The 15,620-nt window shown below is 44.7% G+C and overlaps 1 protein-coding gene across 1 annotated transcript; it reads right to left on the bottom strand.

Annotated features, from left to right (window-relative positions):
* Window positions 1-1,079: 1,079 nt before the first annotated feature.
* Window positions 1,080-5,624, bottom strand: LOC130503980 (uncharacterized). Its single transcript, XM_056998550.1, has 4 exons — window positions 5,248-5,624; window positions 3,672-5,108; window positions 1,511-3,578; window positions 1,080-1,445 (listed from the first exon to the last, which is right to left on the bottom strand). Exons 1-4 carry the CDS (start codon window positions 5,622-5,624, stop codon window positions 1,080-1,082), a joined length of 4,248 nt encoding a protein of 1,415 aa, XP_056854530.1.
* Window positions 5,625-15,620: the final 9,996 nt, after the last annotated feature.

The raw sequence follows: 15,620 nt of genomic DNA, 5'->3' as shown, positions 1-15,620 counted from the left end.
TTCTCATTCATTCCTGTAACCGAGAAATGGATTAATCCGGGTGGTTGTCTCGCGTTTGCCAGCGAGTCCCCCCTTTTCAGATAGAACAAGAGATTAAAGACGGTTATTCTCGTTTGCATTTTTTCTTATCCAACAAATTCCTTACAAGCAGTTGTTAAGTAAATACAAAAGAACTTTAATGCTCTATTGAATCCCCGAGGAAACGGTTTCGAGACGCGGTGCAGTAACCAAGAGAATCGTTGGTCGGCCAAACCGTTGTTCTTTGGTTAGACTCGGTCTAAAATTTCCATCAGGCGGCCGGTCAATGCATAACGCATAGGTGACGCAAGGCTGATATTCCCTTCGACTGACGCCTGATCAAGACCCAGCCGATTAATTTGGGCAAGTGCTCGTGCTCCGCTTGAAAAAGGGGCTGGCATCGTTTACTCGGAGAAAGGTGACTGTTCGTCATTCTTTTTAAAAAAAATTTTGGATTTTGTTTTGGTTGGGGCTGGACCCTGTGAAGGGATGCCTACGTACCTCGGATGAGGATCAAGCCTTTCGTAGTTTGTTTGACCGAGTGAAAGTGGCTATAGTAGCGCATTCACTCGGACGAGTAGAAGTGACTGTTAGGTGCATCTACTCGGTTTTTTTTTTTTTTTTTTTTTTTTTTTTTGGCGAACAGTGACCTGTTGGTCATTCGCTCGGAGAAAAAGGATGAGGCGTTTCTATTGGTAGAAGAGGCGAAGATGCATCGAGTTCCAGGCTCGTGGGACTGCCTCTCCGCGGGAAGTCTCGAGTCGGTAGACGCCGGGTCTAACGACCCGAGTGATCTTGTAAGGTCCCTCCCATTGGTCCCTAGCTTTCCAGCGTTGAGCTCCTTTGTGTTGTCGAACACTTTTCGGAGGACGAGGTCACCGAGCTCGAGAGGGCGCGCTTTTACCTTCTTATTATAGTAGCTCTCGATCTGGTTCTGGTAATTTTGGATCCGAAGAAGCGCCTGATCTCGTTTCTCCTCGAGTTCATCAAGGGCATCGAGGAGCATATCTTGATTAAGTTCGACGAACTGCGGCATCTTGACGCGCCGAAGACTTGTCACGTTAACTTCGCGGGGGCCATTGCTTCCATCCCGTAAGCAAGAGAAAAGGGGTGGATTTGGTCGCACCACGAGGAGTCGTTCGGTGCGACCAGAGGACACCGTCCAGTTCGTCGGCCCAATGGCCTTTCTTTAGGTCGAGTCGCTTCTTGATTCCATCGATGATAATCTTGTTGGAGGATTCCGCCTGTCCGTTTCCTTGCGGGTATCGGGGAGTTGAAGGGCTTAGGCGGATATTCCACTTGTTGCAGAACTCTTTGAAGTTTCCGGACATGAACTGAGAGCCATTGTCCGTTATGATCTCGTATGGTAAACCATGGCGGCAGATGATGTTCTTCCAGACGAAGGTGCGGACTTCCTTGTCTGTTACCTGAGAGAATGCTTCAGCTTCAATCCATTTAGTGAAGTAATCGGTGAGGACCAGGATGAAACGACGTTGGCGTGAGTTCGGCATTGGCCCGATGATGTCCATCCCCACCGCATGAACGGATAAGGGGCGGCAGATGTCCGCAACAGCTCGGTGGGACTGTGGATGCTCGGAGCGTGACGCTGGCATTTGTCACACCGACGGGCGTATGCTTCGCAGTCGGTATTCATAGATGGCCAAAAGAATCCCAGGCTTCGAACTTTAAGGGCAAGAGCTCGGCCTCCCGAGTGGTTTCCTCCTGCTCCGTCGTGAGTTTCAGCCATTACTCGTCGCACTTCATCGCCCTGGATGCACTTTAAGAGGACCTTGTTCGCGGTTACTCGGTGAAGTTCGTCGTTCATGATGACGTAGTGGGCGCTGCGTCTCTTCAGGCGTCTCGCTGCCCACTTATCTTTTGGCAGTTCTTCACGTATGAGATAATCTAGGAACTTGGCTCGCCAATCGACTGGGGTGTCGTCATGATCGGGCATCTCAGTGTCAGCTTGATCGGTGGTGGATTGTCTCGTTGTCGCAAAGATTGGAGCGATGGGAAGGCTTTCGTCGGAAGCAGGATCGATGCTCGGTCGATCAATTCGGTGTATGGGTATCGTCCTCCTGACCTGGTCGTGGAGTTTGCTCCCGAGTGCGGCTAAGGCGTCGGCGCAAACGTTCTCTCCTCGGGGAACCTTGGTGAGTTCGAAGAAATCGAATTCCCTAGCAAGCCCCTGAACCACCCGGAGATACGCATCCATTCTATCATTGCGAGCATCATAGTCGCCGCTGAACTGGCTAGCGACGAGCTGTGAGTCGCAATAAGCACTCAAGCGTTTGGATTTGACGGCTTGGGCGAGACGGAGACCGGCGATCAACGACTCGTACTCTGCTTCGTTGTTAGAGGCCGGAAAGCCGAAACTGAAAGACTGGCGAATGAGTTCTCCCGTCGGCGATTGAAGCTGGACTCCCGCACCGGATCCTTTGCTTGTTGATGATCCATCGACATGAAGAATCCAATTGGGGCTTGGGACGTCGAGGTCTTGTGCAAGATCTGGTGTGAGCTCGACAAGGAAGTCGGCGAGGACCTGAGATTTGGCGGCTGTTCGGCATTTGTACGTAATATCAAGCTCGCTTAGCTCGATTGCCCACTTAGTCAACCGGCCGGCTCTGTTGGGATTTTGCAGGACAGTGCGGAGCGGTTGGTCGGTCAACACTTCAATAGAGTGTGATTGGAAGTAGGGTCGTAATTTCCTTGCAGAATCAACGACGGCCAGAGCCAGTTTATCGAGGGTTGGGTATCTGGTCTCCGGACCGGTCATCCGTCTGCTCGTGTAAAATATCGGACGTTGCTCGCCACGGTCCTCTTTGATTAGGACGCTACTGACAGCCGCTGAGGAGACAGCGATATAGAGAGAGAGGACGTCTCCTACGTCCGGTTTGGCCAAGACGGGAGGAGTCATCAAGTACTGCTTGAGTTGAACGAATGCATCCTCGCATTTGTCGTCCCAGATGAACTTCTTGTTCCCTCGGAGGAGATCATAGAAGGGGAGACACTTGTCAGTAGATCGGGAGATAAAGCGATTAAGTGCGGCGATGCGTCCTGTTAGTCTCTGCACCTCACGGCAGTTTCTCGGACTGGGGAGATTTAGGACTGCTGAGATCTGTTTCGGGTTAGCTTCTATTCCTCGTTGCGTGACAATGTAACCAAGGAATTCACCCGAGGAGACGCCAAAGGTGCACTTTGCGGGATTCAACTTCATCCCGTACTTGTTTAGGATTGCGAAGCATTCCTTTAAGTGTGCTAAGTGGTTGTCGGCTCGGAGGGATTTGACGAGCATGTCGTCGATATAGACTTCCATTGTCTTCCCAAGCTGGTCGGCGAACATCCGGTTGACAAGCCGCTGGTAGGTTGCTCCAGCGTTTTTCAACCCGAATGGCATCACCTTATAACAGTAGGTTCCCCGATCAGTGATGAAAGCAGTTTTCTCCCGGTCGTCCGGATGCATTAGGATCTGGTTGTAGCCCGAGAAGGCATCCATAAACGTCAACATCTCGTTACCGGCCGTCGATTCGACTAGGCGATCGATGCTAGGTAACGGATAGCTGTCCTTAGGACATGCTTTGTTGAGGTCGGTAAAATCGACGCAGACGCGCCATTTACCGTTTTTCTTTTTAACGACTACCGGGTTGGCTAACCATTCCGGGTAACGAACTTCGGTGATCGAGCCGGCGCCGAGTAGACGCTCAACTTCTTCTGCGACTGCTTTAGACCGCTCCGGTCCCAACTTTCTTCTCTTCTGTCGGATGGGCTTGAAGTTGGGGTCGACATTGAGTTCGTGAGTCGTGATAGCTGGATCGATTCCTTTCATATCGGACATCGTCCAGGCGAATGAGGACAGGTTCTGCTTAAGGAACTCGAGGATCTTCTGTTGCATCTCGTCGGGTAGAAATGCGCCTACTCGGACAGATTTGCTCGGGTCCGAGTCGTCAACTGGTACTTCCAGAACTTCCTCCTTTTGTGGACAAACTTTGCTCGCGGGAGGAGAGACTGAGTTGACGAGTGACTGGGAGCGCTGAATTTTAACCGTGGCGATTAGGAGATCTCGCGCAGCCTGCTGGTCGCCTTTCAGAGTCTTGATCGATCCGTCTGATCCTGGGAACTTAACACACTGATGGTACGTTGATGTGATTGCTCGCATCGAATGTAGCCATGGGGTGCCAAGTATAACGTGGTAAGGAGCTTTGGAGCCAACCACAGAGAACTTGACCGTTCGCGTGACTCCGCATGCATGAACCGAGAGGCGGATCGTGCCTGCGATTACCTCTGACGAGCCGTTGAATCCTGTCAGGGTCCGAGTAGAAGGCTTGACGTCGTTGAGATCGATTCCCATTTTCACGAGAGTTTCGCGAAAGATGATATCGACAGAGCTCCCGGTATCGATAAGAACTTTAGTGACGTCGTACTTGTCGACACCGAGCACGACGAGTAAAGGATCGTTATGAGGAAGGTGCACGCCGAATGTATCGTCAGACGAAAAGATAATCGGCTGATCGTCTACTTGCTTCTGGGGCCATCGTTGGGAAGTGGTGGCTTGCCTTCTATGGTCCTTGACTGCTCTAACCGAATCACCGCAAGGGGGTGATCCACCCATGATAACATTTATTCGGGGACGAGCCTGTGCGCGCCTTGCACGGAGGGTGTCGCGAAGGTCGTTACTCGTTTCGGCAGTATCCCTTTTCTTGCGGTTGAGGGTTGTCCGCAGATCACCGATCTTCGCGTTGAGTTTGTCTCGCAAATCGCAGTTCGGCTTTTCAGCGGGCTGCTGGTGAGAGGACTCTTGTGCTGAAGTTCTCGCGGCTCGATTTGAGTTGATCTGTAGGCGGAGATCGGTGGAGGCCGGTGTTTCTACGGTAGTGGGTCGGAACTTTCGCTCGAGGAGGGACCAAAGATCCGCAGTGTTGTCTAGGGTTTTCGTGTTGTCGTCCTCGTCGGACGAGGATCCGGATTCGTTCTCTCCTTGCGGTTGGGCGCGGATAACTTCGATGCGCTGGCGATTGGTCGGCTGATCGTCATCTGCCGAGTCGTCGTCATCGTCGGTTTCTCGGGCAGCTTTCTCCGTATCTTTCGACTGCCTGTCGTTTTTACAGTTTTTTGCCCTGCGATTTCCGCTGAGCCTTCTTGTCTTTGTTCCTGCTCCAACTGTTTTCTCCTTTTGGCTTGGGTTTTGGCGGCTGGATCTTGTAATCTCCGCTTTCGATCGAGGAGAGGAACTGGGCGTAGAGAGATTTGCACTCGGTCGTGTCGTGTCCCTTGACGTCGTGATACTTGCAATGCTTCGTGAGATCGATGGGCGTTCTAGTTGGTCCCGTCGCCGAGTCGACTTTAGCCACGGTACCGGCACTCGGGGTACTGGGAGACGCATCGGGAGAGTCGGTCTCTCGCTGATAGACATTCCATTTTTTATCGTGCATGACCATGGTTGAAACAGGGGCGTTGTTCTCGTCCACGACGTAGAGGAGACCCCCTTTTTTGCTGCCATTATCACCTGGTGCGTGCTGGTGTGGCTCGGTCCGAGCACCCGCACTCTTGGCTGCAGCAGGCTTGGCGGCGTTCTGCTTTCGAATTATCGCCTTGGTATCTTCTTCCATTCAGATGAAGTTGTGAGATCGGGCGATAGCATCAGGGAGTGAAGTCGTAGGGTTGGAATACAGGTCCTTACGAAACTTCGAGTTGACGAGGAGAGTGTTCATCAAAGCGTCGATGGCGATGTGATCGGGGACGTCGACTCGGGAAACGATCGTCTTGAACTTTTCCATGTAGTCCTTGAGGCTTTGGTCTTTCGTTTGCGCCATATTCCACAGGCTGGAAGCAGTCGCTGCTCGCTTGGCAAACATAATGTAAGTCTTGAGGAATACAGCCGAGAGGTCTCGGAAACTGCGAATCGAGTTCTCGCTGAGTTGTGAGAACCAGGTTAACGCTTGTTCGTTGAGTGTTTCGACGAAGAGCTGACAGTACCCTGCGTCCTTCTCTTCGTCGGAAAGGCGAGCTCTGGCCATAGCTATGTTGAAGGCTGTCAGATGCTCGACAAGGTCGCCACCGGGCTTGTACTCGGGGAGGCGGAGCTTTTCTATTTTGCGGAGCTGGACCCTGGTTAGCTCGCTAGCGAAGGGCGAGCGCGAAGTGGAGGCGATGACGCTGTCGATCTGAGGGGCTGCGCTCGTCGCTTGGTGGATCTGCGAGCTCATTTGTTGAAGGCTGAGTTTGAGCTCGGCGATCTCGCGAATCGTCGTCGGATCTGCTGTCGTCGGAGTAGGGTATACGGCAGGAGGACCGTTAGGGTCAGATTCGTCCACAGCGCGGTCTTCTGCCGGCGTTGGAGGGAAAAGATGCCGGCAGACGGGTTGGGAACGGTTTGTCGGTCCAGCAGGAACGGTGAGGGCAGCTACAAGAGCAGCGAGCTGCTCGTTCGTCGTTTTCTGGACTTCTTCTTGATGCGCGAGACGAGCCATCACGGAGCTCATGAAGTCCGACGAGAGAAAAGGAGGAGGAGGCGGAGGCGTGAGCTCAGTTGCTTCGCCGGAAGTGCCGGGGTTCGAGTCACCAATCGTCATATCGGTCTAAGAAACGTTGCTCTGATCGGCCCCACGGTGGGCGCCAATTGTTTGAGGTGAGTTTGGTCAATAGAAAGTAAAAGAACTCAAGAGTGGGATGAACAGAGACGTTTTATTAGAGTCGGAATAACGAGGGTACAAGAGTAAGAAAGCCGGCTAGTCGATGCTCGGTAAGCTCCTAGCCGGAAGTACAAGAGAAAGCGGCGAGATACAAAGAGAGTAATGGAAACCCTAATCTAGCCGCAAGTCTGTGTGTCTGAATAATCCCCTTCTCCTTCCTGTCCTCAACTCCTTATATAGTCCCTCAGGTCGGTTAGTCTTGACCTAATTCATCCCTTTTAGTCATGGGCCTTTCGATGTTCAAGCCCAATCACAACGACTGTTCGGCCCAGACCGTTTGATCACTCTCTTCGGCTACTCGTTCTCTAGCCGAGTCAGGGCTCGTCATGAGCCGGCTCCGAGCCGATCGTCCTCTCGTCGACAGTAATGGGCCTCCTGTTCGCTGGGCCTTGTGGGTGGTTACAATCCATCTCCAACAATTGTGGACATTTTTAGTCTCTCCAAGTTCTGTTGTCACACCACCTGTTGCCTCAACAACAGCGTTATTGTCACCAGCAGAGACAGAAATCGGTAAATTCATACATCAACAGAAAATCGCGGTCCCGATCAGTACATACACTTAGATTATGTGCTAAAACATACATCATCAGATAATATATTCAAATTTCATACACCATTCAATAAAATTTGTTTTTCACATATATTGACTAATTTTCTGTCAGTCAAACGTAACAGAATCCGAGTTGACAGTTATGACTCGCTTACCTCAATAGTAATATCCTACGTAGCTATTATCTTTAAAATAATAAATAACTGAAAATAATAACTTTTAAAAACAAGGGAGAATGGTGGAGTCGACACTTGATGGGGAACACTAACTGATTAACTCTTTACCACTGTGCTGCGTTAGACATCATACCCGTCTTGTCTACAATATTTATTTATACCCATCATTTATACATTTTCTTTTACCTATTTGAAACAGTGTTGGTTTATTATTTATTTTAAACAAAACCAAATATAAAACTTTCTTTGCATGATTTCAAACTCAAGTTATTTATACAAATATTTAATAGTAAATGTTTTTTCTGTATTTGCGGGTTTAATGATTTTATAAAATTTTGTATATAAATATATTATCAATTCAAAAAATCATTAAAATAAAATATTTTCATACTTTGAAATGTTTAATAATTAATTAAATATTAAAATTTTATATATAAAAATATAATTTTAATGAAATATCTTTTATTACTCAAAATAAAATTAAAACATTCATATAAACATAAAACTATATACATGGATTTATATTTATTTTTAAAATGTTATGATGTAGATATTTTGGATAACATAATACATAATTTGTTTTAGATAATGGTGATATTATTTGAAGTAGATATAATTTAAATTCAACTATGATTGCCGTTAGAATTTTTTAACTATTCTTAAGATAATGATAAATTATCAACTAAATAACTAAAGTTATTTGTTATGAATAATAATCGAACATAAAATATGATTAATTTTAAAATTACGGAGAGCATGAAAATCAGCAAATTCTTTTCTCATAAATTTTTAATTATTTTTAAGATAATGATAAATTATCAGCTAAATCACTAAATTATTTAGAAAAAATTGGCAAATTGGACAAATCGCAAGTTTGAAATTAGGGAGTTGGACGACCTCAAGTTTAAATTAGAGAATTGGGCAAATCGCCTTTCCCAAACTTGTGAATTGTCGGAAGAGGGCGCGCGTGGTTCTTGATATTACGACCGTGCCATTATGCTTTTTTATTTTTAAAAATCACAAAAAGAGCTACTAAAATAATTAAACAATTAGGGAAAAACAAAATTGGGAGAAGATTTTGAAATTTTTTAAAATTGACGATTTTGGTCGTCTTGTGGTTTGACCAGAATTACCTCTAACCTCTAAACAGCTGCAATTGAAAAGCAAACATAAGAACCAGCCTCGACTGTACCCAGATTTGAGACACAATTGAAAACCAAACTTCCGAAACACGAATTGGAGACTGCGACCATATACGACACAAGACGGCCACCTTCGCGAGCAGACTGCAGTAGAGATGGTATCCCCCTCCAGCGTAACGCCGTCGAGGAGGGTCACTCGTAGTCAATCCGCCAGTGATAGAGAACCAAATCCCAAGAAAACTTGCCGAGTAGGCAAAACTGCGCCTCTTTATGCAGGTATCTCCTTTCGCTAAGCTTATCTTTGAAATTCTTAGGGAGAAGTTCTTAAAATTAAAGCGTTGGGCATTCGGCTGGATTTGGTTATTGTATTTCAGAGATGAGCACGGAGTCCGAACAAGAGGAACATGCATCCACCGAAAAAGACGAAGTTGCATCAACCGAATAAGATCCAGCTGCATCCAACGCGCCTGAACATCTATTCGCACGTAATTGCTATCCTGGCAAACCTCGACCAAACATCTATTCAAAGGCGAGTATCATTGGATCGTTAGTGAAGTTGCTTAGAGGCTCCCCTGAATTGAAAATATTACTAGATAGTCAATTTGGAGCTCTATTCCACTTACCTGTATCGCGCTGTTCAAACTCTACGAAACTTGTACATTCTCTCCTCAGCCGTCAGCTGGTTACGTACTGGTTATATGAGCTCTGGTTCTTGTTTGCAGACAAGCCACTGCGTTTTTCTCTGCGTGAGTTCGGAGACATCACGGGTCTTAAATGCGAACCTGAAAGGGAAAAAGTTGGAAACGTTTCAGAATCCAGCGATGCCACACCTGGCCGTATGTGGAAAGAGTTGTTTGGAACTGACGATAAAGACGTGACTGTGGCAGATGTTCTACGAATGCTTGAACAGCCGAGTCTTCCTGAGTGGAAGCGGTTGCCACTAGCTCTCATTGCGCTTGTAGATGGTCTCCTGATTTGTGGTCACAAACCTAATTCGTTTGACGCTGCTTACGTCGAGATGCTGGAAGACACGCAATCATTTCTTCAATATCCATGGGGGAGAGAGGCATTCGCCAGCACTCTGTCTAGATTGACACCACCTCAACCTTCTGATCCTTCTAAAATGGATAAATCCCTTTCTGTCATGCGCCTTCGTTTGAAAAGCAGTCAACAGCGTGTTATGGGTTCCCTCTGGCGCTGCAACTTTTTGCTTTTAAAGTTATCCCCTCATTGCTTGAGAAAATTTATAAACCTAATAAAACGGCTACTTTCTTGGAAGAACCTGAAGGATGCGACTCAACAAATCCACTTCTGAATTTTGAAGACATACTTCTCGTGGAAACCCAAACTGAGGTACAATTCTATTGTCTATCGTATTTGCATAACAGGAGTGATGACGCTCAAACTTTGTGTACTTATTAATGTTTGTGTTCTTTGTTTGAGGTTATTGTTACATATTCAATCCCAGATGAAGGTGGGGATCCAAAGTGGAAGAAACAAGTAATCGATCCCCGAATAGATAACTTAGTTCGTAAGATGCCGGAAGGGCACGAGTTCAAAGCAACAGACTTTAGAGGAGGTGATTCATCCCTTACACCTCTGAAGCCAGCCAAAAAGTGTGAAGGTGTTGGTGTCCAAAAAAAGTGTCCCAAACCGTCTAGGCGGTTTGGGAAAGCCTCTGATGAACCTGGATGTTCGACTCAGGCGCCTCAGCGTCCTATTCGACCTCGTCGTGGTATTCATAAACAGGCTGAATCAGGAAACTTATCAGATAAGGAGCAAAAGCTGAAAGAGTGGATTCGAGTTGAACTGAAAACCCAGTTGAGTGAATTACGGAACGAGATTTTTGATTGGTTGCATCCTGTTAGGGGAGGCTCGTTAACGGTTCCGAAAAACACAGCAGACAACAGAGACAACAGTAATGCTGACCCTACCGGGATGGAAGTTCCAAAGAAGCGACGTTCGTACAGTGGTGATGGCAATGTTGAAGCTGAAATATGTGGGTCTTATAGTAATAAACACAAGAAGAACAACGGCGATGGGTTAAGCGACAATGAGACGATGAGAATGCATGATAATCATTGTGGTGGTCATACGGCAAATGATCGCTTTTGGGAAAAGGTAATCAATCTGCTCGTATAACTTCTAGTGATAAACTATGTAAGGAACCCGGTCAAACTCTTTTGCTTTTAAAATCAACGTGTAGGTAGATTCAATGGCGGGCGAAGGCCCCTCTTTCTCGAAGTCGGCAAACATTCCAGAAGTCGATGTGTCAACGCCGATTGGACCAGAAACTGTATCAAAGCCAGCAAAACCGACTTCGATTACTGATTTGTTTGGTCAGGTATTCAGGTTACTAGTTCAGGTATTCAAGTTATTTTATGAGGTGTACAGGTATACAGATTTAATGGTCAGATATTCAGTTTAGTTAAGGTATTCAAGTTAATTTATGAGGTGTTCAGCTTCAGTAATCAGGTATACATATCTGTTTGGTCAGGTATTCAGATATGTTTAGCTTAAGTAGTCAGGTATACAGATTTGCTTAGGTGTTCAGCTTAGGTGTTCAGCTTATTTTGGCAGATGTACATATTAGGTTGATTAGGTGTTCAGGTTCAGGTGTTCAGTCTAGTTTGTCAGGTGTACACCCAAGTTGTTAGGTGTACAGATTTACATTTAAACTACATCAGATTCTAAGTATTTGAATGAGCTATATCTGAACGTTGTCAGGACGAGGGGGAAGATGAGTCTCCAATTTCAGGGCTAAATTTGTTAGCAGAAGAGGTGGAAAAGGGAACACGGTGTGATAATGTCTATAAAGATCCACAGGAGAACACTTGTAGAATTCTGTCCGTTTGGCCTCATCCTAAATCTTACGTCCTTCCGCCGGAGGTGCGATTGTAATGTTCTTTATAGCATATGTCCTTCCGTGCGTTTGAACTGGTTTAAACCATGACATTGCAGGATGTTACCGAGGAACAAGCTGGTAAAGCGTCACCGACAAATTCTGAAGATTACAAGACACCACCAGAGGATGATCCGATGACTGAATCTCGCACACCAGACGTTGGGATGACGAAGCGGAGTCGATATCTTACTAGGTCATCCAAAAAAAAAACAGAGCTAGAAGGGAAATGTATTCGAATTAGCTCAACAAAAAAAGATGACCTCCAGACGAAGCGTATTCCGAGACGTTCTATAAAGATTGGAGGAGTGTACACCCCAGACAAGAGATTGAAGACCTTTTTCCAAAGCTGCAAGAAACCCAAATATACTCCCTTAGCAGAGTTGGAGAAACCGAAGTTTCAAGAGTTTCAAAATATTCTCCGCGAAAAACCGGAACAATAAGTTGTTTGGATATACTGTCTAAATTTCTTGGACGGACTGCAAATGTTTAATATGACTTTTTGTTTGTTTTCAAATCGCAGGGAATTCGAAATTGTTATTAGGATCCATGTCTCAAATCAGTTCTTCCTGTCGTTGACGAGGCCAACAAATTGGGTCACTACCGAGGTAATACATCTGAACTTAATCCCTTTTATTCAAGTTACAACACGGATTTCCACCGATTTAATGTTCTAATGGTTTTTAAATATTGTGTCAGCATATATATGTGCTAATTAGTATGCTAGTAAGGCGACATGAAAGCAATTATCTGATTGGGAGGTGCATATTTGTAGACTACTTCAGTATTGCGGGCATCATATCAAAGTTTGCAGAGTTCGAGAAGGCCTCAGATAAATTGGAATTCAAGTGGGGAGGACTAGTGGGTCTCTGTTTCACCGGAAAAACGCCGCGTCGGAATGACAAGAAGGTGTTGTTGTTTGATGTGGACAGGGTGTACGCCCCAATGATGTGGGGAAAAGATCATTGGGTTGGTCTTGTGATCAACTTGACATCTAGACAAGTTGAGATTTTGGACTGCAACATTCCCCATAATCCGTCCGATAATGAGGTGAACAAGCACATGGCCCATAATCCGTCCGATAAGAATACCAAGCATTTTCATGGGTGCGTCCAGACAATATTTACTTCAACGAAAGGTCTGGCGACTGTGGACCATGCGCGGTTAAATTTCTGGAAATGCATGCAGTGGGATACTCCTATGAGGATATGGGGCAGATCGATGACAATAAGGTGGACAAATTCCGTCAGAAATACGCGTTGGACACCTATGAAGAATTTATTGGAAACGAAAAAGTTCAAAACGATGGTTAAACATTGTTTTTCTTCTATCTTTTGTTCAAACATGTTTCTTATGTAACTTGTGCCAGACCTGTTACACTTGCAACTTGAAAATTTCAGACTTGAAAATGCACTTGTTTCTATGATAATTATTATTTTTTGCATGGGTTTAGAGTTTAGGGTTTAGGATTTAGGGTTTAGGGTTTAGAGTTTAGAGTTTAGGGTTAAGGGTTTAGGGTTTAGACTTTAGGGTTTACGCAAGATAAATTGGAGTATAATATCAATGCAAGATCTCACCATAGTGTGTTAGTTATTTGTTTCCAATGAAAACAATTTCAGAAGTAGTTGGTGTTTTTACTGTTTCATTTAATAAGTATTAGTGTAAAATTTCAAAATTGGTTGCAATAACTATTTTTCTGAGTGTGTTAGGTACAAAATATAGGAGGGACAATAACTTTCCTATTAACTCATAAGCCTCCTTTGTTGATTTCTTTATATATATTGGTATACGCGGTCTTAGACCTATTCAATGCTTCTGATAAACATATCCAACAAAAACTCAATAGTATGGCATCTCTAAACATCCCCAATCTTCCACACGAAATTCTGATAAAAATAATCGAGATGGTCGGAGAGGATTCATTTTACTATCTTGGTGGTTTTTTGCGGGCTGGAAAATGCGGTTATGCACTTGTCCACGAACCCTCCGTCTTAAGGATGTGTGATGTTCAGACAATGGTGACCTTTGCAACATGTAAAATCTGCATTGGTGGTCACTTTCGGGAGTTTTTCATCAAGTGCGTAAGAGCTGGCAACACAAACGCCATCTACTATGAAGGGCTTTATGCAGCACTGATCATAGGAGTTGAGGAGAGTATTAGAATATTGCAACCAAATGTCATAAATCATGGTTTATCAACCTTAGCAGTCGGCATTTTCAACGTATGTATTGGCAATGACAAGGAAGCCAGTAAACTGTTTCAGCTGTTCGCAGCTAATCACTATGAGCTTTGCTCGGATGCGATAGTTGAAATGGGAGCTGATCTAGAGTGGCGTTTGATATCATTTGGAGCGCCATACATGAACAAATATGGTGCAACTTTCAAATTTCCGGATGATAAGGTAATCAAGTCACCAAGGTGTCTTTATGGCCATGATTACACATTCGATTTTGAAAGTGATTGTAAACACTGCAGGCTATTTTGGATATGCTGCAACATTTCTCACATTCTGTAGGAGTTTATTATGTTTTCCTCAATGTTATCAATTTCTATGATTCAATGTTATCAATTTCTATGATTCAATGTTATCTATTTCTATCTTTTACTAGTTGAACCGTATTATGTTAGACCGGATTATGTTTAACCGGATTATGTTTAACCGGATTATTTATTTTTATGTCAATGTGGTTTGTCTTCTATCTCAATGTGGTTTGTTATCTATTTCTATGTCAATGTGGTTTGTTTAATTTATTTTACTAGTATTCGTACACAGTAAGTATTCGTATACTTTAAGTATTCGTATACCGTAAGTATTCATATACCACAAGTATTCGTATACCGTTAGTATTCGTATACCGTAATTATTCGTACACCGTAAGTATTCGTATACCTCAAGTATTCGTATACTGACGGTATTCGTATAACTTAAGTATTCGTATACCTTAAGAGTTTGTATACCTTAAGAGTTCGTATATAGTTCGTATAACTTCACATTCGTATACTGATGGTATTCGTATATCTTCACATTCGTATACTGACGGTATTCGTATATCTTCGAATTCCGGAAATAATTAGGTTTTCATAATTAATACACTAATTTTGTTGAGTTTAAAATGTGGAATTAACCGGAAGCAATTTTAAATAAACCGTAAGCAATAAAATTTAACATTAATAATAATTAAAAAGTCTTATAATATTACATAAATAAAAGAAAAAAAGAAAAACAATAGAAATAAAAAAAAAGAAAACATGCATAATATTAGATTGATAAAAGCGGTGGTTCCTACTCGGAGGCGGAGGAGGAGGAGCCAGAGCCGGAGGTGGTGGAGTCGGAGCCGTCTGGGTAGTTGTCCAGACGGAACTGCCCTGAACCGAGTGTAGAGTCGCTCGGGTCCGAAGCTTCCTCATCGACGTCCTCATCCTCATCGACGTCGTCTTCGCGGGCAGGTCCTTCACCCTCATCCGCCGCGAACTCCTCGCGGTCATAGCCATAACCCTCATCCTCCGGGTCATGGTTCGCCGCCTTGCGAGCACGTTTGCTCGCGCGGTGAGCGTTGCTCCTGCGGCGGCGTTTGCGAGGGCTGGAAGGAGGTGTTTCCTTCAAGCCCTCCTCCACTTCCTCTGCCTCATCGAAGAGGGCTTCCAGTGTGGGGAACACCTCCGTTTCGAGACCATCTCTGATCTCCTCCTTTAAGCCATCCTTGGCGATCTGTATAAACTGCTCCTCGGTGCGTTGACGGATGATAGGGAGTGTGTAGAAGAACCGACGGTATTTTTTAACCGACAAATTTCCCTGGGTTGTATCTTGGACCATTTCTGGAAACGGAAAAGCAAAAGGAATTAAAAGTTGTTTGCAGAGAAATGAAGAAGAAACATATTAAATGTAACAGAGGTGAAGAGTAGTATATATATTACCAAAATAATTAATTATTGGGCAACAGAAGCGGCGTTCCATTGCGACTCTTCGGTTGAAACAAGGTTACATGCCAAATAAATTTAATTAATTAAATTTTATCAAATCTCTCGAGAATCTTTATAATCTGACTTATTATACCATGCGAATTAAAGTAGGAAACTTTCTTGTCGTATGCAGAGTTTATTTAAATTCATTTTCGTATTAAATCCATAAGTGTACGCGTGCT

This window comes from Raphanus sativus, unplaced genomic scaffold (genome assembly GCF_000801105.2).
Source record: "Raphanus sativus cultivar WK10039 unplaced genomic scaffold, ASM80110v3 Scaffold1281, whole genome shotgun sequence".
Classification (NCBI taxonomy): Eukaryota; Viridiplantae; Streptophyta; class Magnoliopsida; order Brassicales; family Brassicaceae; genus Raphanus; species Raphanus sativus.
The sequence above is the reverse complement of the archived record's forward strand: the minus strand, read 5'-3'. Positions and strand labels throughout refer to the sequence as shown.

Bases quoted from the DNA above. Each gene is read 5' to 3' on its own strand.
- LOC130503980 (XM_056998550.1), bottom strand. From the start codon at position 5,624: ATGGAAGAAGATACCAAGGCGATAATTCGAAAGCAGAACGCCGCCAAG. The intron at 3,579-3,671 runs GTTAGCCAACCC...TCCTAAGGACAG, and splicing joins GAAGTTCGTTACCCGGAATG to CTATCCGTTACCTAGCATCG. The intron at 1,446-1,510 runs GTCGTTTCATCC...GCATTCTCTCAG, and splicing joins AATGCCGAACTCACGCCAAC to GTAACAGACAAGGAAGTCCG.